The sequence below is a fragment of the Lipotes vexillifer genome, unplaced genomic scaffold, assembly GCF_000442215.2.
Source record: "Lipotes vexillifer unplaced genomic scaffold, Lipotes_vexillifer_v1.1 scaffold100, whole genome shotgun sequence".
Taxonomy (NCBI): domain Eukaryota; kingdom Metazoa; phylum Chordata; class Mammalia; order Artiodactyla; family Lipotidae; genus Lipotes; species Lipotes vexillifer.
In genome coordinates, this window is record NW_006774075.1 from 3,312,028 (window position 1) to 3,334,503 (window position 22,476).

The window sequence follows — 22,476 nt, forward strand, 5'->3', positions numbered from 1 at the left end:
ATATCGTAATTTCCTAGTCTAATTTTATTTTTTACTTTGTTACTATGCTCTTTTTTTTTTTTGCCACCCCATGCAGCTTGCGGGATCTTGGTTCATGAGCCAGGGGTCGAACCAAAGCTCCTGCAGTGGGAGGTCCGAGTCTGAACCACTGGACTAACAGAGAACCTCAGACCCCAGGGAATATTCATGGGAGTGAGGTCTCACAGAGTTCCTCATCTCAGCACCAAGACCCAGCTCTACCCAATAGCCTACAAACTCCAGTGTTGGAAACCTCAGGCCAAACAAGCAGTAAGACAGGAACACAATCTCACTCATTAAAAAAAGAAAACAATGAGACAACAAAAATATATGTCACAATGAAGGAGCAAGGTAAAAACATACAAGACCAAATAAACGAAGAGGAAATAGGCAATCTACCTGAAACGGAATTCAGAGTAATGATAGTAAAGGTGATCCACAATCTCAGAAATAGAAATGGAGGCACGGATTGAGAAAAAACAAGAAAAGTTTAACAAAGATCTAGAAAAACTAAAGAACAAACAGAGATGAACAACACAATAACTGAAATGAAAAATACACTAGAAGGAATCAATAACGGAATAACTGAAGCAGAAGAACGAATAAGTGAGCTGGAAGACAAAATGGTGGAAATAACTACTGAGGAGCAGAATAAAGAAAAAAGAAATAATTGAAGACAATCTCAGAGACCTCTGGGACAACACTAAATGAACCAACATTCAAATTATAGGGGTCCCAGAAGAAGAAGAGAAAAAGAAAGGGTCTGAGAAAATATTTGAAGAGATTATACTTGAAAACTTCCCTAACATGGGAAAGGAAATAGTCACCCAAGTCCAGGAAGCACAGAGAGTCCCATTCAGGATAAACCCTAGGAAAAACACAATAAGACACATATTAATCAAATTAGCAAAAATTAAGTTCAAAGAAAAAATACTAAAAGCAGCAAGGGCAAAACAAAATATAACATACAAAGGAATCCCCATAAGGTTATCAACTGAGTTTTCAGCAGAAACTCTGCAAGACAGAAGGGAGTGGCAGGATACACTTAAAGTGATGAAAGAGAAAAACCTACAACCAAGATTACTCTAGCCAGCAAAGATCTCATTCAGATTGGATGGAGAAGTCAAAAGCTTTTCAGACGAGCAAAAGCTAAGAGAATTCAGCACCATCAAACCAACTTTACAACAAATGTTAAAGAAACTTATCTAGGCAGGAAACACAATAGACGAAAAAGACCTACGAAAACAAACCCAAAACAATTAAGAAAATGGTAATAGGAACATACATATCGATAATAACTTTGAATGTAAATGGATTAAATGCCCCAACCAAAAGACACAGACTGACTGAATGGATACAAAAACAAGACCCATATATATGCTGCCTACATGACACCCACTTCAGACCTAGGGACACATACAGACAAAGTGAAGGGGTGGAAAAAGGTATTCCATGCAAATGGAAATCAAAAGAAAGCGAAAGTAGCAATACTCACATCAGATAGAATAGACTCTAAAATAAAGACTGTTACAAGAGATAAGGAGGGACACTACATAATGATCAAAGGATAAATCCAAGAAAAAGATATAACAATTATAAATGTTTATGCACCCATCATAGGAGCACCTCAATACATAAGGCAAATGCTAACAACCATGAAAGGAGAAATCGACAGTAACACAATAATAGTAGGGGACTTTAACATCCCACTTACACCAATGGACAGGTCACCCAAACAGAAAATAAATAAAGAAACATAAGCTTTAAATGACACAATAGACCACATAGATTTAATTGATATTTATAGACCATTCCACCCAAAAGTGGCAGAATACATTTTCTTCTCAAGTGCACACGGAACATTCTCCAGGATAGATCACATCTTGGGTCACAAATCGAGCCTCGGAAAATTTAGGAAAATTGAAATTGTATCCAGCATCTTTTCTGACCACAACGCTATGAGATTGGAAATCAATTACAGGAAAGAGACTGTAAAAAAACATGAATACATAGAGGCTAAACAGTGCACTACTAAATAACCAAGAGATCACTGAAGAAATCAAAGAAGAAATTAAAAAATACATAGAAACAAATGACAGTGAAAACACGATGACCCAAAACCTATGGGACACAGCAAAAGCAGTTCTAAGAGGGAAGTTTATAGCAATTCAATCTCACCTCAAGAAATAAGAAAAATCTCAAGTAAACAATCTAACCCTACACTTACAACAACTAGAGAAAGAAGAACAAAGAAAACCGAAAGGCAGTAGCAGGAAAGAAATCATAAAGATCAGCAAAGAAATAAATGAAGTAGAAATGAAGAAAACAATAGCAAAGATCAGTAAAACTAAAAGCTGGTTTTTGAGAAGATAAACAAAATTGATAAACCCTTAGCCAGACTCATCATAAAAATAAGGGAGAAGATGCAAATCAATAAATTGAGAAAGGAGAAAGGAGAAATCACAACTGACACTGCAGAAAAACAAAGGATTATAAGAGACTACTACAAACGACTATATGCCAATAAAATGGACAACCATGAAGAAATGGACAAATTCTTGGAAAGGTACAATTTTCCAAGACTGAACCAGGAAGAATTAGAAAATATAAGCAGACCTATCACAAGTAATGAAATTGAAACCATAATTAAAAATCTTCCAACAAACAAAAGTCCAAGACCAGATGGCTTCACAGACGAATTCTATCAAACATTTAGAGAAGAGCTAACGCCGATCCTTCTCAAACTCTTCCAAAAAATTGCAGAGGGAGAAACATTCCCAAATTCATTCTGCGAAGCCACCATCACCCTGATACTGAAACCAGAAAAAGATAATCAGAAAAAAATGAAAATTATAGACCAGTATCACTGATGAAAATAGATGCAAAAATCCTCAACAAAATACTAGCAAACAGAATCCAACAGCACATTACAAGGATCGTACACCATGATAAGTGGGATTTATCCCAGGGATACAAGGATTCTTCAATATACGCAAATCAATCAATGTGATGCACCACATTAACAAATTTAAGAATAAAGACCATATGATCATCTCAATAGATGCAGAAAAAGCTTTTGACAAAATTCAACACCCATCTATGATAAAAACTCTCCAGAAAATGGGCAGAGAGGGAACCTACCTCAACATAATAAAGGCCATATATGACAAACCCACAGCAAGTAGCATACTCAGTGGTGAAAAACTGAAAGCATTTCCAGTAAGATCAGGAACAAGACAAGGATGTCCACTCTCGCCGCTCTTATTCAACATAGTTTTGGAAGTCTTAGCCACAACAATCAGAGAAGGAAAAGAAATAAAGGGAATCCAAATAGGAAAAGAAGAAGTAAAACTGTCACTGTTTGCAGATGACATGATACTATACGTAGAGAATCCTAAAGATGCCACCAGAAAACTTCTAGAGTTCATCAATGAATTTGGTAAGGTTACAGGATACAAAATTAATGCACAGAAATCTCTGGCATTCCTATACACCAACAACAAAAAATCGGAAAGAAAAATTAAGGAAACACTGTCATTTACCACAGCAACAAAAAGAACAAAAGTACCTAGGAATAAACCTGCCTAAGGAGGCGAAAGACTTGTATTCAGAAAACTGTAAAACACTGATGAAGGGAATCGAAGATGACATAAACAGATGGAGAAATATACCATGTTCTTGGGTTGGAAGAAGCAATACTCTGAAAATGACTATACTACCCAAAACAATCTACAGATTAAGTGCAGTGCATATCAAACTACCCATGGCATTCTTCACAGAATTAGAACAAAAAGTTTTACAATTCATATGGAAACACAAAAGACCCCGAAGAGCCAAAGCAATCTTGAGAAAGAAAAACAGAGTTGGAGGAATCAGGCTCCCTGACTTTAAACAATACCACAAAGCTACAGTAAGTAGTCAAGACAGTATGGTACTGGAACAAAAACAGAAATATAGATCAATGGTACAGGATAGAATGCCCAGAGATAAACCCATGCCCATATGGGCACCTAATTTACGACAAAGGAGGCAAGAACATACGATGGGGAAAAGGCAGCCTCTTCAATAAGCGGTCCTGGGAAAACTGGACAGCTACATGTAAAATACTGAAATTAGAACACTACCTAACACCATACACAAAAATAAACTCCAGATGGATTAAAGACTTAAACGTAAGACCAGACACTGTATAAAACTCTTAGAGGAAAACATAGGAAAAACACTCTTTGACATAAACCACAGCAAGATCGTTTTTGACCCACCTCCTATAGTAACAGAAATAAAAACAAAACTAAACAAATGGGACTTAATTAAACTTAAAAGCTTTTGCACAGCAAAGGAAACCTTAAACCAGTCAAAAAGACAGCTCTCGGGGCTTCCCTGGTGGCGCAGTGGTTGAGAGTCCGCCTGCCGATGCGGGGGACACGGGTTCGTGCCCCGGTCTGGGAAGATCCCACATGCCGTGGGGCGGCTAGGCCCATGAGCCATGGCCGCTGAGCCTGCGTGTCCGGAGCCTGTGCTCCGCAACGGGAGAGGCCACGACAGTGAGAGGCCTGCCCACCGCAAAAAAAAAAAAAAAAAAAAAAAAAAAATACAGCCCTCAGAATGGGAGAAAATATTTTCAAATGAAACAGCAGACAAAGGATTAATCTCCACAATATACAAACAGCTCATGGAGCTCAATCTCAAACACTCCAGTTAAAAAAATGGGAGGAAGACCTAAACAGACATTTCACCAAGGAAGACATACAAATGGCCAAGAGGTACATGAAAAGATGCTCAACATCACTAATTATTAGAGAAATGCAAATCAAAACTGCAATGAGGTATCATCTCATGCTGGTCATAATGACCATTATCAAAAAATCTAGAAACAACAGATGCTGGAAAGGGTATGGTGAAAAGGGAGCCCTCCTGCACTGTTGGTGAGAATGTAAATTGATACAGCCACTATGGAAAACTGTATGAAGTTTCTTTAAAAACTAAGAATAGAACTACCGTATGACCCAGCAATCCCACTGCTGGGCATATACCCTGAGGAAACCGTAATTCAAAAAGGGTCATGTACCACAGTGTTCATTGCAGCACTATTTACAGTAGCCAGGACATGGAACCAACCTAAATGTCCCTCGACAGATGAATGGGTAAAGAAGGTGTGGCACATATAGGCAATGGAATATTACTCAGCCATAAAAAGAAACGAAGTTGATTATTTGTAGTGAGGTAGGTGGACCTAGAGTCTGTCATACAGAGTTAAGTAAGACAGAGAAAAAGAAATACCGTATGCTAACGCATATATATGGAATCTAAAAAAAAAAAAATGGTACTGATGAACCTAGTTGCAGGGCAGGAATAAAGAGGTAGACATAGAGAATGGACTTGAGGACATGGGATGGGAGGGGGAAGCTGGGCGAAGTGAGAGTAGCATCTCCATATATACACTACCGAATGTAAAATAGTTGGCTGGTGGAAAGCAGCAGCGTGGCACAGGGAGATTGGATCCGTGCTTTGCGATGACCTAGATGGGTGGGATAAGGAGGATGGGAGTCAGGCTCAAGAGGGAGAGTATATGGGGACATGTGTATGCATATGGCTGATTCACTTTGTTGTGCAACAGAAACTAACACAGTATTGTGAAGCAGTTATACTCCAATAAAGATATATTAAAAAATAAATAAAATAAAATAAAATATTGGCTATATCCCATGTCATACAATATATTCTTGTAGCTTATTTATTTTATATGTAGTAATCTATACCTCTTAACCCCCTACCCCTTTCTTGCCAAAAGGGAATTTCTTGAAACTGAAATTTATTAACTCTAAAGAGAAGTTGCTGACTAATTCCTGTTCACTAATTCAGTGTTGTAGAGACAGCAGGTGGGAACTAGAACTCAGTAGTGTGGTTCACTATTTACTGACTCCCCACTGTTATGTGTCACGTAGCACTGTGCTAAGAACAGGAGGTGCAAATGTGTGTAAGAGATAGTCTCTCTCTTCCAAGAGCTTCAGGCTAATGAGGAGATGGACAGTAAAAAGATAATTTCAATATGGTGTGATTATATTCTTTGATACAGGTTGAAAATTAATACATGTTCATAGAGAAGGAAATCTGAGATTAGGGACCAGGTCTACTGACATAGAGTAAAAAATATCCAAAGCAGTGAATTTTTACCACTTGAGTCATTAAAAATTGGTAACATAATTTGCAGTGCTTTTTAAAAGTATAGATTAAAATTAGTTTAGTTAAAAATTGAAATATAATGGCAGTTATTTAAAATTGATACAGAAATGAAATGTGTCTTAGGCTGAATAACTGTCTTATGAGGGACACAAATAAATCACTAACTTAAATAATCATAGATAATTATGAAGGATTAAAACTAATTCCATTTTTTAAAGGAGAAGGGAGTTTGGTTTTAGCAATTAAAATAGTAACAAAACACTGAGGCAAATATTAATAGAAATATTTAATTACTTAGGGAGTAAAAATAATGTGCATACTATGGGGTTGTTTTTTATATATTTATAAAACAACAGACAAACATGATTACTTTCCTTAGACATTACTAGATAAGAAGAGGAAGTCTGGAGAATAAATCTAATTTATTCTTATTTTAGCAGAGTACTTGGTAGTCTAATTTTACCTAAAAATTAATTTAAGTTGTTTTGGATATTTGCAGTATTTATTTGATTAAGAGCTGAGTGAAGTGCAGTACCATAGAAAGCACAGATACAGAATTATATTGGTGATTTTAGACAATGAATTTAGAAAGTAAAATTGCTAAGTGCTGCATATGCTGTGTGTGTATGTATGTTTCAGGAGAGATTTAAATTTTATTATTCTTTCCTCAGAATAATTATTCCTTACTTTTACTGATTAGTTTGTTACCTAAAAAGGGAAAATTTTGGACTAAAGCATTATTATCTAAAAGTTCAATAATATTCTTTTCTTCTTTAGATATTTGAATGAAGCAAAGATTTATTTTACATTGTAATTTTCATTTAAGTTGATGTTTAGGTGAAGGTGATTTTTTTAAAATAATGTGTAGCAAAGTCTGAGATGCATGGTAATTCTGTGTTTTATTTTTCAGAAAGAATTCTTTGTGGAACTTGGCCTAACTGCAGGGCAGCTTGGTATAGATGACTCTACACAAGTGCCTCCTGGTTAGTATTTCTCCCATATGGCATATACTAAATGAAAATGAGAGTGAGGTTAAGGTTTATCTTGCCATTTCCAATTTAATCTAGTAACTTTTTTAATATCTGACAACTAACATGCTTTTTGCCTCTCCTTGGTTACTATTAATTATTGAATAGAATCTTGTATGTTACAATTAATAGAGTTCAACTAGATTTTTGTCTTTTTATTTGAGGGTCTTTAAAATAATTTTGAAAACTCATTAGACATATGTAAGTCATTTTGTTGGCAAAATTCTAAAAGAATGGCTCAATAAATTTTCATGAGTTAGACACACCTAATTAAGTTACCACCCAGATCAATAAACTGAAGCCCCTTCCTACTATCTTTCAATCTTTATCCCCTGTGTCAAGGATAACCACTGTTTTTACTGTTCAGGTCTCATCTCTTGCCTCCTCACACTGTCTGTCCCTCCCCCTCCTGCTACTCCCATCCCCACTTCCACACATATGTATGTTCTCTCTCTAATCATACTTGAGAAACTGCTGCAAATTTTTCAAGTGTCCAGATTGATGGCTCTGCCTCCTCTAAATCTTCTGCATCATGATCATCACCATCACCATCATCTTTAGAGGATTTCAGCAGATCTTCAAGTTCCTTGTTGGTAAGGGTTTCTCTATGCTCTTCTGTGTGTTCCTCAACATTGTCTTCAATCATGTCAGAGAAGCCTTCCCCACCAAACTTCCCCTGCAACATTCAAAATACTACTGACTTCTGCATCAGTAGTGGAGAAGCCCCTGAAATCACTGATCACCTCACTCCAGAACTGCCTCCAGCATGCATCGGCGGTCTCAGGACTTAAGGCATCTACAGCCTCTGCAGGAAGCAAAACTGCACCTGCAGTTGTGAAGCTCTTTCATAAATCGATAATGCTGCTCAGTCAGGGTTGGCATCAGGGGCAGCACGAAACGTCCTAAAGGCGAGGTAGGTGTTAATTCACCTCAGTGCGCTGCTGCAGGAGACAGGAACATCACGTCCACATTCTCGCCAGTGAAGCAGAGAGTGTTGTCAGTTATGAGGAGGACCTTGAATGGCAGCCCCTTCTCTTCATCCCTTTACTTCAGGAATGAAACACTGATGGAACCTCTCCAAGAACAAAATGGCCATTGCCCAAGCCTTCTTGTATTGCTAGAACATAGGCAGGCAATTTTTGTTTTTGTTCTTAAGGGCCTGGCGATTGCTTGCTCAGTAGATGAGGCCTGGCTTGATCACGTGACCTGTTGCATTGCCACACAGCACCAGCCTAAGGTGATCTTTCCAGGCCCTGAACCCTGGGGCCTACTTTGCTGAATGGAACAAGCCCATTTCATCACAATTGAAGATTTGCTCTGGAAGGTAGCCTTTTCTCTTCTATAAGATTTTTGAGCTCTTCTGAGAACCCTGAAGCTGCCTTGGCATCAGCCAATGCTGATTCTCCCATGATCTCTAAGTTCTTGAGGCTGTAGCACTTTACATAGTTAGCCAGCCATCCCTTATGAGCCTTAAACTCCTTCATTCTCCTCAACCCCATCACAGTAGTATTCACAGAGGCTAAGTGCTTTTTCACACATCATTTTGCCGTGAACAGGGATGTGCTTCTGTGACATGTCCTCCAGCCACATACTTGACACCTTTGCGAGCATTTTGTCATGAATGAGAGACCATTTTTGCTGTTGTAGGGGCAGCACAAACACTTCCACAAATTTCAGCTTCTTTCTGCTTTATTTTGCAAATGCTCAATTTGTTCTTACTGACCTTATGGCCCCCCTTGGCAAGAAATATGCCGCTTTTCAAAAGATCTAAGATTTTAATTTTCTTGTTGAGAGATAGCACTTAACGCTCCCTCTTAGCCTTTGAGGGATTGTTTAGCTTTTTAAAAAATTATTATTATTATTATTTTTAACATCTTTATTGGAGTATAATTGCTTTACATAGCTTTTGAGGGATTGTTTTGACCACTTAATTGCTCTTTAGGAGCCATTTTTTCACAGAAACAAAGGGTGCACACAACGTAAGTGACAAATAAACGAGACACAAGGTGAACAATACTCAAACACAAGTGCTGGAGACTGAGGATCCATGAAATGGCGGGAGACTACAGCAGGGTATGCCAACACATCAGTTCATTCACACAGATTCAGTGTAGTGCTTGGCACACAGCAAATTCAAGTTTTGCTTTTTTGAACTTTCTGGAATATTTTTTCAAATGTTTTCAATCCGTGGTTGGTTGAATCCACAGACATAGGGGGCTGACTATTATCAATAGCGCTTCTGTGCATATTCTTGTGTAAGTCTCCTGGTGCACATAGGTATAAGATGCGCACCTGAGAGCGATGTGCTGCTATCATAGGGCGTGCATATATTCAGTGTTAGTAGATGTTGCCAAACAGTTTTCCAAGATGGCTGTACTGATTTACACTCCTACCACCTTTGTATGAGAAGCTCATTTGCTCCATTTCCTTTGCATTTAGAATTGTCAGTCTTTTTCATTTTAGCCATTGTGATGGGTGTGTATTTCATAATGGTTTTAGTTGCATTTCTCTGGTGACTGATGTGGTTGGGCATCTTTTCATATGTTTATTGGTCCTTTGTATTACCTCTTTTGTAAAGAACCTGTTCACAGCTTCTGCCTATTTGTGTCAGATAGTTGTCTTTTTTAAATTGACTTACCGGGAGTGCTTTACATGTTCTAAGTACAAGTCCTTTGCTGGATACATGTATTGCAAATACAGTCTTCCACTCTGTGACTTACCTTTTCACTCTCAGTGGTATCTTTTGATGAACAGATGTTTCTTGGTTTTAATATGATCTAGTTTAGGAGGTTATTTCCATTATGATTGGTACTTTAAAAACAAATCTTTGGGGCTTCCCTGGTGGCGCAGTGGTTGAGTGTCCGCCTGCCGATGCAGGGGACACGGGTTCGTGCCCCGGTCCGGGAAGATCCCACATGCAGCGGAGCGACTGGGCCCGTGAGCCATGGCCGCTGAGACTGTGCGTCCGGAGCCTGTGCTCCGCAACGGAAGAGGCCACAACAGTGAGAGGCCCGCGTACCGCAAAAACAAACAAACAAAAAACAAATCTTTGTTTCTCCCATAAAGTCTTTTTAAATGGCATTTGTATAGTGGGATTTCCTATAAAGTATTAAGGCTTTTATTAGATTTGCTTTCATGGTAGATTAGAGTAGAAGTAGGGATTTGCAAATAAAGCTATCAATAAGTTTTGTTTTGTTTTTAGGAAAAAAAAGTCAAAGATGAATGGACAAACATTTGTGTTGTGAGAAGATATTCTGTATTATTTTAACAAAGAAAATTAGTTTATTAATCTTCTCCTCTGATTAAATATACTTCCTTTTCATTTCTACAAACTTGAAATAACTTAGAAAAAAGATTTTTCCACATATAAAGATAAATATTCTTATAGTTTCCTGGAGAGCCATTCAGCTTTGAAAATAATTAAAAGCATCAACACCAGAAAACATTTACATAATGTTATTCTAAATGTGGCTGATTATATTTGTGTCTAATAATTTTATTTATTATTTTTAGAACTTTTTGAAAATGAGCATGTACGTATTGGGCAAAAAGGTAAGCTTTTGATTATACTTATTTTAATTTCTGAAAATGAGATAGTCTCAAGTAAATGTCTGTATCGTATACCCTCAACTGAAATTTAATCTCCGAGAAGCTAAAGACCTAAAAAGGAATAAAATTTAACAATGTAAATAAAACTATGGGAATCTTTATAAAGAGGGGAAATGCATCAATTTGGTTTTATCAGTAAATGTCAGGTAAAGAAGTACACAGATGGTTCACTAAAAAGGAAATGATAAATGCAGGCACGCATTTCTCAAGGATATTAGCTTAATCCATTCAACAGTAGAATTTCATTTTAAAATCAAAGAGCCAGGTTCTCTCTTTGATCTGCCCACACCCTTCTCATTAGTGTTAATAGGAATATGCTCCTGCATCAGGAGAAAATAATAGCTGTCACACTTCCCAGCGACTGTTCACCATGGTAGGGCTTAATAACTGAAGCAGCTGTTAGCGTTCTGGAGAATAAATTTTCCCCATTTTTTTAAGATTCTTTTCCTTATTTTTATAAATACTGTTTTGTCTTTGAAATATGAAGTGCAGGTAAGTCTTTGTGTCAGAATAAACCTTCTATGGCAATTATATTATCATGTTCTAAACTCCCTAGTTCAATTTTTCAGAATCCTATTTATTTAGAAGACTGCATTTGTATGATTTGATATTTTCATTAAACACAATTGCAGGTTATCATGTGGCCCCTTTGTTTCATTCTCATTTAGTGTAAGATTTTTTTCCTTTTTCTTTTAAGAAGAAAATATAAGAAAACAAAACTGTTTGACAAATATCAGCAGTTGTCTAGTATTTCTTCTTTTGTTTTTATTTTTTGGTTTTGTTTGTTTGTTTTGGAGGGGGGCTTAATTTGCAGACTTAATAATAGCTAGTATTTTCATTAACATAAAGATGAAAACAAAAGGATAATATATTAATTTTGTGAACTTGACTGCTTATGAATAATTTTTGGCCTTTTTAAAAGGTTATCAGATCTTTTTTGTTTTTACTTCTTTAAAAATCCCTCTTTTCTGTTGATTTTGGCAGATAGCTAAAAAGTCATCGAATAGAATGGATATCTACATTCTTTAGAATTCTCAGTCATAATACTTCAAATAGCATACCACTTCCAAATACTAGAACATTCATGACTTAGTAGAATATGCATAAGAAATTTAGGGTTTCTGTAGCTATGACTTCATGTGATCATGAAATCCAAAAATTATTCTATATATGCATCACAAGTTTCACATCCATGGAGCTATAGTTAAAGCACAGTGAAATCAAGGTACCTACATTAAAAACTTTCACCTAGTGGGGTAGGAGGTGGAGGAGCTTACAGCTTGAAACTTACAGGGCTGTAAATAAGGCCACATCAAAAATCTGAGAGTAAAAGAAGATTGTCAAGATATGATGCAATTATGTTAGACATAAAGATGAAATGTTAGCTTCCCAAAAGATTTTTAAAGATTTCAATGTTATTTCTTACATTATAAATTTTCTAATGAGATTTTAATATACTTTTGACAGTTCTATCAGAACAAGATAGTGCTGCTGCTCAACAGTATATCAGACAAGGAAGTCCCACAGCACTGAGAGCTGAATTATGGGCTCTCATTTTGAATATTTCCAGCCAACCTGAGGTAAGAAGAAAAAGGATGGGCCAGATTTGATATTTGTTTTTCAAAGACCTGCATTCAAAGTAGAAATATTTTTTTCTTAGTCTAATATTTACTTCCTTTTTAATTTTCAAATTCACTGTAGTTTAGAGTTCTAAGATAAGATTGACATATAATTTAATCACTGTGTGCTTAACATAGACGTTTTTGTTATTAATAATTAGTTGGATAGTGTGAACCTATACATACAACAGAACAATAAGTAAAATCTTAAGAAGTGGAGTCACCAATCCAGATCAGTGAAGATGTGTGGTAGAACTGGGAGTTATAATAGGGAGAAATAAAGATGGACAGCTCGATATATGTAAATGACTATTTTGTCCCTACAGTTACTTTCAAAATATGCATGATTTTTAATGGGCTTAAAAATTGACAGATTATGTGGGAATGTTATTTTTCTAAGTATAAGAACATCTTATTTTAGGAAATAAAATGAATATGAAGAGAAATCACCAACAGACAGGTAATAGATTAAATAAAGAAACAAGTGTAAGATATTGATTCTTTTTGAAATATTTTGGAGATTTTTTTTTTTTCTGAAGCCCACTGATCCTATAAGTCATCTATTTAAAGATTTTAATAAATAGCAAACTAATAGTTCCCTAACCTAGCAGTTAAAAACATGGGTTTTGTTTAGAATCATATGACCTAGTTTCAACTCCTAGCTCCCTCAACTTATTTGAAATAAGACATTGAGTGAGTTAAATTTCTTCAAACTGCAACTTACCCATACTTAGATATAGGTAATAATTTTTATATCCCAGTGTGGTTGAAAGAATTAAATGAAATCTATGTGAGTCTTTTATTAACACAGTACTTGATATAACAGGTCACCATTGATGGTAGCAATAGTAATTACATATTACATGTAATTATGTTATAAATTAATTATAATTTATAATAATGCAGTTTTTAAGAAAATCGAGCATTATTAACATATATTATAAAAACTACACCTGTAACCTTTGCAAATTATGTATGCATGCTTGTGTGTGTGTGTGTGTGTGTGTGTGTGTGTGTGTGTGTTTTAAATCTCCTGCTCTGAACAGCACTATCAAAAATCACTTGCTTCCTTTTTGAAAGAATAAACCTTGTGATTTATTTTAGAGCAGTTTTAAACCAAATGATACTACTGATGTTTTGAGGTGACACTTTAAAAGTAACAGTTTACAAAACAGTTTTGAGTGTATGCTGGGCATTTTTTGTGAGTGTATCAACTCTTGTAGAAGAGGTAGTAATTCTTGTCCTGACCTGTGTAGATGACCTACCAACTTCGCTGATCAGGAGCTAAGTTAGCAAGTCCTGTCTCTGCAGAGGAGCTAACTACTACCATTTCAAAAATAGATTTAGAATTTTTCCAGAAGTATAGTTGTAGAATAAAAGTAGTAATCCCAGATAATGATTGTATAAAGTTCAAAGGCAGTTTTTACACTTGAATTCTGGAGTTAAGTTATCTTGATTTTCTATATTCAAAATGGCAAATTTGTAAATAGAAATTAATATTATCAGAAGGCAATCTTGATTTTATTGAATAAAACATTTTCTATCTCTTACACTTATTTTCACTGTAAATGTGTGACCTGAACAAACTATAGCGGTTCCGAAATAATTGTTGTAGGTGGTACGTTAGAGGGTGGAGGGGGAGAGAGCGAGAGACAGAGAGAGGGAGAATACTTACTTCTTATGAAGAATACTTTATCAGAACTTTTTGTTCAATTACTTTTCAGTCACTTAAAATAAGCTACACATACAAATGCATCATAGTTGAGGAGTTAGATAAATGGAGTATTTCAAATTTCACACTCATAAAGCTATTTTTAAAATCTTACCTCAATAGAAAGACTTGGGATTTAGTGCTTTAAGTTCCTAGCAGTTAATTTATTTAGTACTTTTACTAGAACATTATTTAACTTTGATTTTTTTCTCTTTTTAAGAAAATATGTGATAAGTTTAAAAGAATTGCTTTTATATATTTTCTTTTCTACAGCTCTCTAGATCTCTGGATCAAAATATCCATATTTAGTGAACATTCATATTTAAATTTTTTTGCTTAATTTCAGTTTGCTAATTAAAAGTAGAAAATTGTCTTATACTTTGCTCTAGGTTCTTGCTTACTGATAAGATAGCCAAGATGAGTATAAACATTTAATATTTCCTTTAGTGATTTCACAATAAGGTTCTCCACAACCTGACCTAAAGGTCTGCAATAATGCCTGACCATCCTAGATCTTTCTGGTCAGCTCACCTAGTCTTCCCAGTGCCTGTTTCCGTCCTTCACTCTCCTCAGCCGCTTATTTCCAGAGTCTTAGCAAAAGATCTCACCTTCTCCTAACCAGAGAAAACAGAAGTCATCAGAAGGAACTCATTCAAATTCCTTCCACCAAACCTGTAAACTTACTTGCATCAGCACCTGTTCTTGCCTCTACTTTTACATCTAAACCTTGTGCAAGAAAAGTCTATGCTAGATGCTCCTACTTCCTTAATCCCATTAATCACTCAGTCTACCATAGTCTGGCATACACCCCACTACATGACTATAACTGTCCTGGCTAAAGTTACCAAGGAACAGTGGATACATTTTAGTCTTTACATCTACTGCATTTGATACTATTATCTATTCTGCCCTTGAAATATTCTTGGTCTTTAATTTAGTTCATCCTGTTTTCTTAGTTCTTCTTTCCCTCTTTTTCTTTTTTTCTTTTTTTTTAAGTCTGCGTTTGGGTTCGCCTGCTAGACCTCAAGTGCTTGTATTTCTCAGAATTCAATTTTGATCCTCTTCTCACCCTGCACATTTTCCCTGGACTGTCTCATCCACAGTCACCTTTTCCATAATGGCTTCAACCCTGTTTTCAACCAAACTTTGTCTTAAGCCTAAAACTTTTATTTCCACTTTCCTGCAGAACTCTAATACATGGTCTGAAAGTGTATCAGACTCATGATATCTAAAAGAAAAGGTATAACCTTTACCTCAATTTATTTGTGGTCATCCAAGAGATGCTGAATTATTTCTCTTTCCACCTGGAAAAAAAGAAACCTTGTCAGACTTTTGTCTTCTTGGATAGTCTACTTTTCTTTCACGTGCAGTTTATTCCATCACCTTTTCTGAGAAGCCTTCCTAATATCTCCTCTACCTTGTCTTCTCCCAACTCCATCACTGCTACTCTTAGATACTTCCTTCATTTTTCTCCCACCATAGCCAGTGCAGGAGCAAAGACCTAAAGACAGAGAAACATATACCATACTTCTTACTTTATTTGGCTGCCTCCCTTTCTAGATTGAGGACCTGAGGACAGGGATTTTTTTCTTCTTCATCATCTGTAAAGTCAGTATCTTGTACAGCGTCTAGAAATGGTCAGCTCATCTAAATGCTTAATGAACAATTAAGTATAAACTGTTAGGAATGTTCTGTGAGTTCTTTGACTTCCTGAGAGTATATTTCCTTTTTTCTTTAGTTAAAGAGATAGTGTAGGTCTGCATAAAATATAAAATAGATACATATACTAAAATGTAAATATTCTCTGATGCTAAAAATTTGGGCTATTTTGCTTTTCAAAGATTGCTTTTTATAATCATAATTTATTACTGTTAAATATCTTTTTTGCCAAAGCTTATACAAAATACTCTTGAAATATCCTATTATATTATTGGTAATTGTTATATTTTATAAATTCTTGTTTTATAATATCTTTGGTATTAGGGTAATGCTGGCCTCATAGAATGAATTAAGAAGTATTCCCTCTGCTTCTGTCCTCTGAAGGAGATTGTAGAATACTGGCAGAATTTCTTCCTTAAATGTTTGGTAGAATTCACCAATGAGGCCCTCTGGGCCTGGTACTGTCTGTTTTAGACACTTATTAATTATTAAATCAATTACTTTAATAGATGTAGGCCTATTTCAATTGTCTGTTTCTTCTTGTGTGAGTTTCAGCAAATTCTGTCTTGTTCAAGTAATTGATCCATTTCATCTAGGTTATCAAATTTGTGGGCAGAGAATTGTTCATAGTATACCTTTATTATCCTTTTAATGTCCATAGGATCTATAGTGATGTACCCTCTTTCATTTCTGATTTGGGTAATTTGTGTCCTTTCTCTTTTTTTTTTTAGTTAGCCTGGCTAAAGGCACATTCGTTTTATTGATCTTTTCAAAGAACTAGCTTTTTGTTTCAATTATTTTTCTCTATTGATTTCCTGTTTTCAATTTCATTTATTTCTGCTCTAATTCCTATCATTTCTCTTCTTCTGCTTACTTTCAATTTAATTTGTTCTTCTTTTTCTAGTTTCCTAAGGTGGAAACTTAGATTATTGATTTTTAGATCTTTCTTGTTTTCTAATTTATGCATGCATTCAATTCTATAAATTTCCATCTAAGCACTGCTTTTACTACATCCCACAAATTTTAATAAGTTACCTTTTCATTTAGTTCAAAATATTTTTAACTTTCTCTTGAGATTTCTTCTTTGACCCATGTGTTATTTAGAAGTATGTTGTTTAATCTCCCTGTATTTGGGGATTTTCCAGTTATCTTTTTGTTATTGATTTCTAGTTTAATTCCACTGTGGTCTGAGAGCAGACATTGTGTGATTTCTATTCTTTTAAATTTGTTAAGGCTATGTTTTATGACCCAGAATGTGATCTATCTTAGTGAATGTTCCATGTGAGTTTGAGAAGAATGTGTATTCTACTGTTACTGGATAAAGTAGTGTACAGGTGTCCATCATATCCAGTTGATTGATGGTGTTGTTGAGTTCAACTTCAACCTTATTGATTTTCTGCCTGCTGAATCTATTTCTGATAGGGAGGTGTTGGAGTTTTATTTCAATTGGAAATGCATGGTTTATTTAATAAATGATGCTGATAACCATCCTTCTGAAACAAAACTCAGACTTTGGCTTACCATATATAAAAATAAATTCCACGTAGGTTATAAACATTTAAATTAAAAATATCAATTTTAGAAAAAACTAGAAAACTATTTGTATAAACATGTGATGTAGGAGAGCCTTGCCTAAGGGAAGCAAGAAAATCCAAAGCCATAAAGAATTTTTTAAAATTTGTCAATGTATACCATAAACAAAAATCAAGCAACACATATTAATTTGAAGAAAAAGTATTTGTAACACAAATGACAAAAGGTTAATCCTCATTATCAATAAAGAGCCTGACAAATTAATAAAATAAATGTAATCTAATAGAAAAATATGTAAGTCATTGACGTGGAAATTCAAATGACCAGTAAGCACATGAAAGAATGTCAACTTCATTAGTATTTGGGAAAGTGCAAATTAATACAACAGTAAGATAACCATTTTTCATCCATGGAAAAGTTAAAATGGTGAGGATATAGGTAAGCTTTGTGCTCTCATGGGTTGCTGGTGGGAATTTGAATTGATACTTTTTTGGAAAGTAGTTAGGCAATTTGTAGTCCAACTACAGATATGTGTGTGTGTGTGTGTGTGTGTGTGTGTGTGTGTGTGTGTGTGTGTGTGTGTGGCCTTCAGCCTACAATCCTACCTTTGCCAGTTTATCCCATAGATACAAAAGCATATGTGCATGAGGATATTTATTGTAGTATTTGTAGTGACAAACAACTAGAAACAACCTGAGTAGTCATCTATAGGCTAAAGGAATGGTTAAATAAATTGTGATACATCTGTAGCACAGCTTTAAAAATATTAAAGTGTATGTAGTTATGAAAAAGGCATAGAGAGATGACCATGATATACACTAGAAACTGAAAAATAAGTATAGAATGATTCCATTTTATGTTAAAAAAACAACTAAAACCCTTAAATATGACTATATATTTGTATAGGCATGGAGAAAAGTATGGAAGAATACAAATTACAAATAATGTTACAAATACAGTACAAATAACATTAGTTTCTTCAGTGTGGTGGCAGGGAAGAAGAAAAGATGATTAACTTTTTCTTTATCCAGCTTTAGATTGTTTCACTTATTTTAATGGTCATATATCAGTTTGTAACTTTAAACTTATTTTATTTTTAAAAAGAGGCATAACTCTAAGCATCTTAGCTTTTCCACTGTGTTCCCTAGAAGACATTAAAGTATAATACTATGCCCTTTGCCAGTTGTCAAGGATTGGTATTTGAATTAGGTGCTGTTCCTGCCTTTAAAAATGTTTTCTTATTCTAGCCAGAGAGATGGATTTAATAAATACAATAGAAGGTAAATAAAATAGTAAAATAATTTTGCTTTAGGTAAGAAATCAAAACAACATGAATGAGAACAAAGTAAGGCTTTTTAATTAAAATTAAAATGACTAAAAATAGCCAGTAAATCCCCAGATTATCTTTATGCAAAGAGCACTTTGCCTCAAATCAGAGAACTGTGTATTAAGCATCTTTCAAGACAAAGAAATCATGTTTCAGGAAACATAGGGTTGGACACCACCCTGCCAAGGCAGCTGCATGCAACAGATATTATTCTTTGTCCCAGACGAACCTGTCCCACAACTCTTATTTGAGGGAATGTCTTCACAGAGAATCACATAGACTGGGATGTACTGATGGAGCCAAGCAGTATTTGGATATGGGTGGAAACCAGGGCTAAAATGCCCAAGACATGGATGGAGGGATTTGGAGGAACACAGGGATCAGCTGAAGTAGTGAGATGATATTTCCATCTCTCTTTAACACAACTACTACCCATTTAGTCTTAACCTTTTTTTTTTTTTAACCTTTATTATTTATTATGAACACCCTGACCAACTATTAGCCTGATGCTTAACTGGATTACGTCTTATGTCCCTCCTCCCTCTCTGCCTTCCCCTGTCTTTTCTTCTTTTTCCTTTCCTCCCCTTTTCTCTTCTTCCTATCTTTCCTCTCTTCCTTCTTATTTCTTATTTTCTATTAAATTAAACATTAGCCAAATCTTATCACTGTTTAGAGTTACTGATATAATACCATATTCTTTTATTTTTTTAAAACTGATTTTTTTGCTATTACAATTTTTTTTAATTTTTATTTTATATTGGAGTATCATTGCTTATCAGTGTGTTAGGTTCAGGTGTACAGCAAAGTGATTCAGTTATACATATACATATATCTATTCTTTTTCAAATTCTTTTCCCATTTAGGTTATTACAGAATATTGAGCTGAGTTCCCTGTGCTATAACTGATTTTTATTTACTTTTCTAAAAACCTGGACTCAGATGTAAAGAAAAGTACACTGCTGATTCTATTGATCAATGTCATTAAAAGTCCTAAACCCTTATTTTTGTCCATTAGCCAGATGAGATGAGAGTGTTTCTCATTATCTCTTGGAAATTTATATATCTTCTCAAGCTGTGCTTAAATCATGTACAGGTTAACTGCATAGGATTCTGTATAGTTATAATCATTATATTTTGAACTAAAAAATGAATAATAAAGGATTTTTCATCTAAAAAAAAACCCTGATGTTTTTCATATGCTCTATGATTACTTTTACTACCAGGGCTGGTTTAGTATGTTTAAACTTTTTTATTTTATAATAATTTAGATATTAGAAAGGCAGTATAGTGTAGTCATTCTGGGTTTTTATATAGGTTTCGGGGCTTTCCCGGGATCAAATCTTACTACCTTTGTGGCCTTGGACAGCAAGTTACTTCTTTCTCTGGGCCTTAATTTCTCAAATGTAAATGGGAATAATAATCATTGTTGAACAGTTTTATTTTGTTGGTATGGGATTAAATAGATTAACTCATGTGTAGTGGGATTAAATAGATTAACTCATGTGTACAACAGTTCCTGACACCTAGTAATTACTTAATAAATACTGCATTTGCTATATTTTTCTTTTTTTAAAAAAATAAATTTATTTATTTTGGGCTGCATTGGGTCTTCGTTGCTGCATGTGGGCTTTTTCTAGTTGCAGTGAGTGGGGCCTACTCTTCGTTGTGGTGCACAGTCTTCTCATTGCAGTGGCTTCTCTTGTTGCAGAGCATAGGCTCTAGGCACTCGGGCTTCAGTAGTTGTGGCACGTGGGCTCAGTTGCTCCGCAGCATGTGGGATCTTCCTGGACCAGGGCTCGAACCCGTGTCCCCTGCATTGGCAGGCGGATTCTTAACCACTGCACCACCAGGGAAGTCCTGCATTTGCTATTAAATTACAGTTAATCAATTTAGCAAACATTGATTAAATACCCACCGGGTAGCAGATTTTATCCTAAGGGATGGGATTAGGTATACTTATTGATCATCTACTATTGGCCAGGCATGGAGACTGTAGTAGTGAATTAAAAAAAGTCCTGGGAACTTCCCTGGTGGGGCAATGGTTAGGAATCGGACTGCCAATGCAGAGGACACAGGCTCAAGCCCTGGTCCGGGAAGATCCCACATGCTGCGGAGCAACTGAGCCCACATACCACAGCTACTGAGTCTGTGCTCTAGAGCCCGCGAGCCACAACTACTGAAGCCCACACGCCTAGAGCCCGAGCTCTGCAACAGAAGAAGCCACCGCAATGAGAAACCTGTGAAGCCACCGCAATGAGAAGCCCATGCACCACAACGAAGAGTAGCCCCTGATGGCCGCAACTAGAGAAAGACGGCACGCAGCAACAAAGACCCAATGCAGCCAAAAATAAACAAATTAAAAAAAAAAAGTCCTTATCCTCTTAGTGTTTATAATACTATTAATGATCATTATTTATTAAAGGCATTATTTATTTGAGGCTGAATTTAAAATGTGATTGACTTTTAATGTTTTTGTTTGTTTAACTTTTAAATCTAGGATATCTTGTATTATGAGCAGCTTAAGACTAATGTGATACAACATGACCTTTTGGTGGACAGTTTAATTTATAAAGTAAGTAAAAGTATACATAGTTTTTCCATTTCATTAATATCATTAAGCAATTATTGAGTCTTCAACATGTAGGGACTGCACTATGCATGATGATACGTATTAAACTTGAAAAATAATTTTAAGTGATCATTATACTTACAAAGTTAAGTTTGACCTTCAAAATTTGCAGTTTCTATTCAATGTTATCCTCCTTCCCTTTGAAACTGTCCTCATAATCCTTTCCTGACCCTCCCATTTATTGATTAAGAGAATGATAAGCATTTCCTGTCCTTATAAATTCAAGTTTTCCACACAAACTACATAAAAAGAAACTAAAAGGAAAATGAGATTATGGATTTTTTAATCTTATTTGTCTCACAGTCTTTAGGGCCTGCTTATTTATTTTATTATTTTGAAGTCATGTTTTATTTTTAATTTCTTTTAGTTTCTAGACATATAGTTAAGCACATCTCAAGTTTTATGATAAGGATTCATTGAGTTTTTGTTTCCAGGCATCTGATATTGAGACGAGATGCAGATGCTGAAAACGTGGTATAGGATATGACTGATTCTGGATTAATAATTGGGTTGTTTAAAAGACTTGGATTTTAGATTTAGAACTTGTAAGATAGAGGAGAAGGGCATATTATTCCAGATCTCAGAAACAGGGGAGAGAAGAACCTAAAAATTTGTCTGGGTAAAACATAACCAAAGTTAATTATAACAGTGACTACTAGCATTTAATGATTGTTCACTATGTGCCATACATTGTTCCAAACTCTTTACATAGATTGTCATCTGATCCTGTTAGCTACCTTGGGTGGTAGATACCAGCATTTGGGCTGTAAATGATAAATGCATTTTTTCCTGGAAAAAACTTGCATTCTGCAAAATCATGCATTAAAAATAAGAGCTTATAGGAAAAATAGCACTTTTGTAACTAAAATGCTAACAGAAACAATAATTGGGAGATGAATTGGACAACTCAGGCAGGCTGCTCCTGCAGGAGTTATTAAAAATGTACAAAAATAATAAAGTGTAAATGCTAAAGTAATGCAGATGGAAGTGGTGCTGCTGTTCAGGTGGGCACAAGAGGAAGTGCAGAAGCTAAGAGATGTGCAAGGCTGGGGGTGTGCCTCTCTGGAGAGGGGGCCCCCCGTGCAATCATTCATTTTCCATTCTCTTGAAATACAGTTATAAGGGCTCATGCCTGTGGAAGACTTTGTCCTTTCCTGCTG

The 22,476-nt window shown here is 35.4% G+C and overlaps 1 protein-coding gene across 2 annotated transcripts in view; it reads left to right on the top strand.

Moving 5' to 3' along the window:
- Positions 1–22,476, top strand: part of TBC1D19 (TBC1 domain family member 19) — a 160,685-nt gene that overhangs the window by 83,365 nt on the left and 54,844 nt on the right. For both annotated transcript variants that reach the window (XM_007448810.1, XM_007448811.1), the window contains 4 exons: positions 7,112–7,184; positions 10,743–10,781; positions 12,306–12,418; positions 21,185–21,259. In XM_007448810.1, coding sequence (XP_007448872.1) covers positions 7,112–7,184; positions 10,743–10,781; positions 12,306–12,418; positions 21,185–21,259 — 300 coding nt within the window. The remainder of the gene's footprint in view (positions 1–7,111; positions 7,185–10,742; positions 10,782–12,305; positions 12,419–21,184; positions 21,260–22,476) is intronic.